The 9635-nt window shown below is 41.4% G+C and overlaps 1 protein-coding gene across 1 annotated transcript in view; it reads right to left on the bottom strand.

Moving 5' to 3' along the window:
• Positions 1 to 395: 395 nt before the first annotated feature.
• drd3 (dopamine receptor D3) overlaps positions 396 to 9635 on the bottom strand; it is a 20367-nt gene continuing 11127 nt past the window's right edge. The window contains exons 4-7 of the mRNA XM_008297480.1: positions 8231 to 8424; positions 5248 to 5313; positions 3502 to 3868; positions 396 to 1587 (exon numbers count right to left, since the gene is read on the bottom strand). Coding sequence (XP_008295702.1) covers positions 1391 to 1587; positions 3502 to 3868; positions 5248 to 5313; positions 8231 to 8424 — 824 coding nt within the window. The 3' untranslated portion in view covers positions 396 to 1390. The remainder of the gene's footprint in view (positions 1588 to 3501; positions 3869 to 5247; positions 5314 to 8230; positions 8425 to 9635) is intronic.

Here is a 9635-nt window from a genome sequence, read left to right as displayed (position 1 = left end):
GAGGCTGATTCGACGCAATGGCACAAAGTGTCAGGGGAGCAGGTGTTTGTACCTCTCAGACAAATAAGAGAGCCTGAGATGTAGGCTGAGAAGGACCGGCCCTCCCTTTTTCTTCCCTCTTGCACCGATTCACAATCCATCAGCTTTTCTTCCCTCCTACCATCATCTTTGATCCTCGTTCTTTTCAGCTCATCTCTTACCTATTTTGCTTCACCCAGCTCTCCCATCAACCCTTATCAAAGTTGTTCTCACCAGCTTCCTCCTCCGTCTGTTTCTAAATCTCCCGAAATCATCAGCTTAGCTCCTCTGTGGTCTTCACACTTTTCTGCGCCAACATCTAATTGCACCTTTCATCGCAAAGCAGCATTCAAATGCATACATGAGCCTGGAAAATATTTCATATCTCTCTTTTTTTTTTTTTTATTTACAACACAATGCAGTAAATACTCTGCCCATGACAGACCTGCCCACCTCACAGTTTACAATCCTGTTTGATTTGTAAAGATCGAAAAGCTTCTGCCTACATCAGAGCAGCCAGCAGGCAGCTCTAAATCATGGGGAGGTTTGCCAGTAAACAGACAGTCCCTTTAAAAAACACTGAGAATTTTTCCACTGTGCATTACATCAAAATCTCACATTTTTAATTCTAATGAAGCCACACTGAGCACAATGCCTTCACATCAATATATATATGACAATCTTCGAAATGATGTGAGTCTTGGCAGGGACCTATACGATCCTTTCAGCACAACTCAAGTACACGGTCATGAAATTTGACTCGTGCATGCACTGGTGAGTAACTGATGGTCGTGGCGATGAGGGTGGGGGTGTGTGGGGGAGGTGAGGAACATCAGTTAATGCACACAGCGCGGTGGCAGTGGACCTCCGGATGAAGTGGCCCGCAGCTCTACGGTCAATTTGTCAGCTTTAAAGCTCCATTTTTTCTCCAAAGAGCCTTGAAAATTGCACCGACCTCAAAGTCCTGAACTGAGGAACTGTGCCAATGAGCAGTACACATATCCATATACAAGACATATCCACAAGAAAGCTATCAATAGGACTGTGTGCATGTGATAAGTCTTATTTGAGGAGTAACACTGTTCGAATGTAATCCCAGCCCTGTTGAGAAAGAAGAAAGTCTTTGTTGGAGTCAGAAAAGTAAGAAAAATCCTCTTTTGTTTGCGTTTATTGCACAATGCAGCGTTGGTCCATTTCCATGCTTCAACTTGCTGCTATTGTTTAACTCCTGTAGGATACAAAGCAAGTTTGCTCCATTTGATGGCGACCTGTGTACGTCTGTGGTCACTGCTTGCTAAATGTGCCGTGCCTGAGTTGGAGCACGAATGCACAGCCTCATTTCCACATTAATGTCCCCGCCGTTCCTGCTTCCTCAGCAGCTGAGGATCTTGATGAAAGCCCGCCTGAACTCGATGTTGAAGGTCGTGTAGATAACAGGGTTAAGGGCGCTGTTGACATACCCCAGCCAGGTGAAAGCACTGTAAAGTGCAGGAGGCACGTAGCATGTCCTGCAGTGGGTGTTCAGAATGTGAGTCACAAAGAAAGGCAGCCAGCAGATGAGAAACACCCCTGGAGCAGCCAGACAGCAGAGAGGTATGGAGAAAGGACGACAGGGAATTGAAGTTGTAAGTAGGACAGAGTGGTATGAATAGTCGAGATACAAAGAGAAATAAAGTAAGAAGAATGGTGAGTAGATGGAAGGTGGGAAAACGTGAATGTGAAACATGTTTGAAAAGTGTGAGGAAGATGGGTAAAATAGAAAAGGAGAGAGAAAAAAAAAGAGAGACTTCATGTTAATCATGGTCACAGTTCCGGTTCACTAAAAGCTCCCACAAAACACTTATCGTTAAATCACTGCTTAACAACCTCACAGTTTCACAATATGTCTGCAGGGCTGAGATGGTGTAGCAAGAGTCAGACTCTGTAAGACTTTGGACAGTGGTGTCTGTTTTTAGCTTTTTCCAATCTAAAAAATACAAGAGCAAAATAATAAAGAATTGATGAAACACTTCTTTTTTTTTTAAGCAGCCAACGTTAGTATTCCCAGTTTACTACCCACTGAGGTGATCATAGACGTACCAGTATTGCCAGTGTGGCCTTAAAGTGCCATCATTTGTAATTATGTGATCATCAACTAACTACATCAGCTATAATGCAGGTGATATTAGGAAGACACAGCCACTGTGTGGGAGAGCAACACGCATTTGGATTGGTGGTGTTTTTTTAAGCCTCTCTAAAATTAAAAACGTGAGCACAAGTGTGTTTGTTAAAATGTGTTTATTTGCTCTAACATAAGCTGCAATCAGCAGGCCTAGATAACCAGCTTATTAGCTGAGCACTACCTTCAAAGCCAGGATTAGCTGCTACTGTAATGTGCAATAACTGCTGCAGTCAGAAGCCAACTATGTTAATAAAACGGGCTGCAGGTGATGAACCAACACATTTCTGTACATTTGCTATTATGTACTAAAACACTGATGGTACTCTGTAATACAAATAATCTGCTGGTTGGTTTATTTCTTCTAATGTTTCTGTCAGTTGGAAAATGTAAGCCTGGGTCTTTTGTATCTTGTCTGCAGCCATCATGTTCTACACATGACACAGAAAGACTGAAAAGTCCGCTTACAAAGTTAACTACAGCTCCAGCGAGTTCAGTCGAGAAAAACAACAGTTGGCGCTTTTATTTACTCCTGTGTTCTGCGTCGCTGTTATCTTCACCTGAATATGTGATGGGCTAAAAAGAAAAGCTGGATAAAGCCAATTAATACACTCTCAACCTCTGCTCTTTGTGGTATTCATATGTGAGTCAAACCCATCAGCAGCCAGCAGGACACACTTTATTATGTATAAACAAGATTACAAACTGTAGCTGTAAAAGCTGCTGTCAAGCTCAAACACTCATTAAATCCAAGCCCTATAATTGGGGTCACAGCATCACGGGGAAGCTTTGGTCAGATGGCTGAAACGCAGGTGGGAAGCTGGCTGGACTGAGATCATTTTCGGTGTGTGCACCACTGTTTTTCACTGACACCAGTGTAATGTCATCAGACACCTCTGATTACAATTTTTGTCAGCGAGATCTGTGCTGTGCCAGCGCTAAGCAGATCATCGTTAAAGTAACCTGGCTGATAATTAGAGCGTGTGGAAGCTGTGTCAGGAGCTACAGTGTGTGTCCAGACACACACTGCGAACCTTTTTTTTTTGTTTTTTTGACATTTCAGCTTGATTTATTGTAGCTCTGCAAATGTGGAGCAAATGTACACAGAGTAAGCAAATGTAGAGGTGTTATCGTGGCCGAGGAATAGTACAGGTGGCCAGGTGTATGTGGTTGAGGAAGTTAATCAGGAAAACGTTACGGCCGTTGAAGCGGAACAAGCAACTCAGCCGTATATTGCATCTCTAAAATTGCCTGTACTATAAGCTAGTGTGACATTTACATTTTTATTTCCTCAGCTTATCCCACTTCTGACAGTGTCCACTCACCGAGCACAATGGCCAGCATCTGAGTGGCCTTTTTCTCCCGAGCATGCATGCTCCTGAATCGTGGGTTGTTCATGTGCGACATCGGCCTCAGCGACGTGTGCGTTCGTCCGTTGGACAGGTCCTTCACCTCGCAGCTCATCCTAACGGGAGGACATTCGACCTGGTTGCTCTCCTCTGCGTCCTGCTCCCTTTGCTCCTGCTCCAGGTCTAACTCGGTGCGACCGCAGGAGGCGTGGCTGATGCTGCAGTAGTTCTGCGTGTCCACCGGGGGCAGCCCTGAGTTCTCCACCGGACCCGTCTTCGGGCGTTTGCGCCACAGACATCCTGAGAGCAGGTTGGGCTTCGAAGGACCCGTTGGTTCTACACTCTGTTGGAGGTACAAGTGATACACAATCACCCACAACTTGAAATCAATAAAGACCCAATTCCAAAAACTTTCCAATTATAATAGTTATGCTACTAAAGCTGCACTAATCAACATCTTAATAGAACTAATAAATCAAATATGTGATGTGTAATATGAATGGTGTCAGCTGTTACAAAAACATAAAATTATCACGGACCGTTCAGTGTCTTTTAGCTCATTGTTTTGCTTTCCTGGTCTGCAGCTTTAGTGTTTTGGTTCAATCTCACCACCCTCATCAACCTCAACTGCAACAGGAAGCAGTTTTTTAGAAAAAAAAACAGCTCTTTCTGCACACGTCAGTCAAAATAAACAGATATCTAGTAAACAGCAGAGCACTTGGCAGCGAAAGGAGACAGATTTTTTTCTTTCTGAACTGATTATGACCAAAACAGAGTATGTAGCTCTGTGTCTGCTACATGTGTAAATAGCAAACTAAATAAGGTGACGATGTGTCCGTTTGGTGTTTTCAGCTTGATCTGCTGTTCCAAGGTGTCGGACACAAAATTATGGCAGCTTTAACGTTTCAGTTAAAGTGGATCACACTTCATCGCTCTTCCGTCTTTATTTCGCTCAAATATGCAGTTTATTATCTATTGAAAGATTGCCTTTAGCTGATCCTCCTTTACCTCACATGGAAAATATTCAAAGCTCAGTGTTATGCCACCAAGACAAAAAAGTGGTGACTAAGACTCAGAAAACTAGCACTTACAGCCAATTCATGTCAGAAGTGCTGTTCAGACGGACTAAAAGCGACCGCACTCCAAGTTTCTAAAGCTCTACAGTATCTCTGTTATCTTTTATCTCTTGTAACATGAAACACTTTCACTTCCTGAACCACTCGCAAACTCAGAAACTCCAGTGAACCTTTTTCCCTCTCAGTTCTAAGTATTGTGCAATGCATGTTTCCTGTATGGCCACGAATATGAATATTCATATTAGTCTCTTACTCATCTCACCACACATTTGTTTTTAGGGGAGGATTACAGATTGTTATTTTCTCTGCCTTTGTGGACTCTGCAGGTGCTGCAGTGCGTCACCCACAGACTTTACTCAGCTGACTAGTGACCAGGTGACGTAGGGCAACACGCAATGCTTCAGAATCACAATTTGCGATCTCGTTCTCAGACCTCTGACCTGGCGCAATGAAAAACTCACGTTTGCATGAACATACAGACAAACAGACCCACGGGAAAAGCTAAAAGCAGCATCGCCATGCGTGCCACCATGTCAGAAAACGCCAGCTCAGTCAAAACGAGAGTCAGTCAGGCATGAGGCGGTGCTGCAATCAGCAAGACTAGAGCATTGAAAAAAACAATTCAGTTGTTTAAAATAGCACTTACCACTTTAATCCTTATAGGCGACAGGTCTTGCTTCGTCTTTGGAGTCTCTTCTTGCAAACAGGTCTCCTAGGAGATATAGGGGAGGTTCAAGATAGAAAACATTTTCCAGAGAAACGCTATTTATTTACACACCCAAATCCCATCAGTCTACAGGTGGAGCATTTTTTTGCCAGTCACCTGAGACTTAGGATTCATCTCAGGGGACACTTTTATTAAAATTCAAACAATTCTCAGAGAGTGTCCCCGAGACAGACACAACAAATCAAGACAATTAGGATTTGTGCCTGTTATGGTTTCGGTCGCTCTCACTCCTGAGCCAAACGCTGTGCAACTCAATTAGAGCTCACCGCAGAAATAAAGATAGGTGTCTTTGAAACACAGTGAGAGAGAAATGAAAGACTCCTTCTTCATATCAAGTTCCTTCACTTGACTGAGTGAGAGTCCCATTATGTTATTTCAAAACACGTTTCTATTATGACGCTCTCAGCCTGAACTCCTCCAGGGCTCTACTACAACCAATTATCTGTAACCTGGTGTTAAAATAGAGGACCTGACTATAAATTTGTGTGCATTGAAGGGGAAAAATGGAGTGCAATGAATCCAGCCACATTACGCAGGAGGCTTGTGGATATGCCAGAGCTGGTCAAGTTAATGGCTAGATTTATCTAACAGTGTCTCCTTATGCACCGTATTTTAAAAATAGGGCCGATACAGATGCACAGAGCATGACCTGGTGTCTCCTTGCCCATGGTTATTAAGATAAAGCCATCATTTGTAATGATAGATGGAACTGGGACAAACATTAGAGTGACGGATACGATCAAAGAACTGACAGCTCGTTGAGAACAAAACTCGGAATTGCATTATAATGAGAAACCAGCATTTAAAGAACAATGTCACCGTGGTCACAAAATCACTAATAGTAGAAAAATGAGACAATATTAGGATGACTGTTGAAGGACGAAAATAAATCTGAAGCTTGTTTCTCAAAATAAAAATAAAAGATTATGATCCTTCGTACTTGTTTGATCACATCTATCTATCTATCTATCTATCTATCTATCTATCTATCTATCTATCTATCTATCTATACTTCAAAACTGATATGGTGTAATACAAAGCTCACAGAGAGAAAAGAGATGTAAGCATAGAATGTAGCCTCTGTGATTAAACACTCTATTTTTAACTTGGCATGTCATTTTAATTAAGAACTGCTTTAGTTTTGCGCTGACAGCTGTGTCAGCTCCATATGAACAGCAATACATTTACATTTCATCTCTGACCTGTGTTGCCAGAACTTCCTATTGCACTTTACCGAGCACCCTAACAGAAAAAAAATAAAAAATAAAATCCCCTCATTTTCTCTGATACTCCTGTCACATTATTAGTTATTCTGGAAATTCCTCTGACATTGGCTCTGAACCCTTTTACCTGCAAGTAATTTGTAACAAAAAACCTCCTGCATATCAGAAAACACCTTTTACTGAGGCAATTTTACAGAGTCTCTTTGCCTGAAATGTTCTTGTCTAGCAAAGAAACCAGTTCTGAGGTTTTTAATGAAGCTTTTGCTTGTGACGTACATGCGCATTGTGTGTGTGTCTAACAGGAAAGGTCCAATGTAAAGGTGAGCTGTAATTTGCAAGTCATTATCAGTGTGCATAAAGTGGGAGAATATAAATGAGGGAGATGGGATGCGTCTACATGGGTAATATAAAGTTGCTGTCATAAGAAGAGGGAGCTAACAAATACATACTCTGAGCTAGACCAAGATGAATTTTTAACTTTACACAATCAAATATAAAAGGTTATAAAAGTGCTGGAAGAAAATCTCTCTACAGCTGCAGCATTTTCAGTAATAAATCGTCAAGGACGTCTCACTTTAATATTAGTTCGACACCTCAGTTGTAAATGTTACTAAATCACAGGCAAAAATCTTTTTTTTTTTTACCCTGTTAACATGTCCATGTGGTGTTTTTTTATATGCTGGGCGACATATTACAAGTGAAGTAAAGAGTTAGCACCATGGATGAGCTTTTCCACCTTGAAGCTGCAACCAACTGATGACCAAAAACACGGATTCATACGTAAGAAACAAATCTTGGGTCTTTTGTGTTATTATTTTTCTTAAGATTCGGATTCTGGTTCGAACACGTGGGGCTGAATTACTCCAATACTGGAGCACAGAGTAGTTTTGCAGTGTTTGAGCAGAGTTGTAGGTGAGCTGGTGTGCCGAGCTGCAGCGAATGGGGCGAGAGGTGGGGATTAAAGTTACGTAAATATGCAACTTTAATACACACAGCTTTCATTTAGGGGTTCTCTACAGAAATCTTAATACAGTAAAAGAAGTGAATGTTGAAACGTTATTTGTGAATTTGGTTTTAGATGCTTTTTCAAGAATGTCAGAGGTCAAAAACAAGACTTCTTGATTAGCTAAAGAGCAAGAGACTCCAGTGACTCAACTCAACTGTGTAATTAAACCGATAATCCTCAACATATTGGTTGGTTTACTGTTAGTTCTGTGTTTACATTGCACCCTTTTTAATACTTTTGATTGTAACGACCAATAATTTTTGCAATTCTTTTTCTAAGTATCAGCATTCTTGGCACTTTTTTTCTATTTCTTTGACCAGCACAATTTGCGTGTTATTTGCATGTTGTTTCAAACATTCTTTCCTTATCGATCTTGAATGTAACATGTGTGAGTCACTAGATACCTTGAATTTTCCCAAAGCAATGAATAAAGTGTCTATCTGTATATCTACAAACACAACACTGCTGGAGAGGGATAAACACCTGCCACTACCAGGCAACCCAAAAGTTGCATTTGCTAACAACTTGTTTCAATTATTCATTAACCATTGATAGAGCAATTTGTTACAGCTTATGAATACTTAATAATCGGTCTCTTCTCATAATATGGTACCATAAATCCTGAAAACTGACAACATCACTGAAGGAAACAGCATTAAGGTGTTGGTCTCACCACAGACACCGGGGTTGGGCCTGGCTGCACCTTCCCGCTGGCCTGTCCGAAGGTGATCCTCTTCCTCCTCATTCTGAGGAAGACGTAGATACGGATGTAGACCAGCAGAGTGACGATGAACGGCAGGTAGAACGACACCACGGAGGAGTAGATGACAAAATCGGGGTTGGAGATGGAGCACACCATAGGGTCGTCTGCAATGGAAGAAAAAAAATTTAATCATTACGCAACACAGTGCCGAAATCACAGGATAATAAAAGAGACGGAAGGTGTAATTTACAGCCGACCTCTGAACCTAGAGCATGCTCTCCATTTTGAACATCACCTCGACGGCTTGTCCTTTTTCATATTCTGCCCACATACTTAACTGTACGTGCACTCACAAGGGTGACTGAGAGATGGAGGCACTCTGTGATTGGTTTGACACTAATTGCAGCATTTGACAGATAATGTATAGAGTCATTTTATAATCGAAATTAAAAATGTATCCGGTGAGAAAGTAGAGCAGTAAACTGAAGTTGGGGGGAAAAAAAGGCTTTGACCGCAGCTGTTGACAGCACAACACATGTCAGCGGCATGAACGAACTGAGGCCTCTCTGAACGTCCTCTTCGATCAATACCGCACATACCTGAATGCACAGAGAGATGGAAACAAGGACAGACAGACACAATCTATTTGTAGCCACTCTCCAAACTACCTTCAGCTTCTAAGATCACATCATTTAGCAATTTTGATAGGCAGTTACGCAGCCTTGCTCCTTTTTCAATTTGTTGCTTTCAAAGAAATTGGTGATTTGGTGATACCGGTGATGTGAGGTTACCCGGTGACAGAACAGTGGGAATCCTGCAATCAACAGCCACTGGTTGTCATTGATTGTAAATGGGCTAAACTAAACGCTTGTATCTGTGCGAGTAGCTTTACATTGTGTTTGCCTAATGCTCTTAATTGTGTGTGCAGTCGTGCATCTGTGCTGCAGGCTATTGAAATTAAAATAGCTACTGGTGATGTCCTTCCCTTGTCATTGTTTTGTTGTGGATTTTTCTTGTTCCCGCGTCACAGAAGATGTTATTTTTGTCATTACAGTAAATCTGCAGTTTTGTGGAACATGGATAATTCCTAAAACATTCCTCAATATTCCATTAACAATAGAGACATTTTTTTTTACCACACTACCACAACTGTCCCTCTGCCTACACATACAACATGTTATAAATTAATATAATAAATAACTAAAAGCACAAGTGCTGCAGGTGAAAATTATAGAATGAGAAACTGAGGTAAAGGTGGCCAAAGTAAATTCAAAAAAGGTGACATCATGCAAAAAAAACCATCGCTTCAATATTAAAACATTTCTTGCAGTGCACTGAACATCCCAAAGAAACGATATACTGCAAGAATGCAATT

The sequence above is a fragment of the Stegastes partitus genome, unplaced genomic scaffold (genome assembly GCF_000690725.1).
Source record: "Stegastes partitus isolate 25-593 unplaced genomic scaffold, Stegastes_partitus-1.0.2 Scaffold1223, whole genome shotgun sequence".
Classification (NCBI taxonomy): domain Eukaryota; kingdom Metazoa; phylum Chordata; class Actinopteri; family Pomacentridae; genus Stegastes; species Stegastes partitus.
This window is presented reverse-complemented; position numbering and strand designations above follow the sequence as displayed.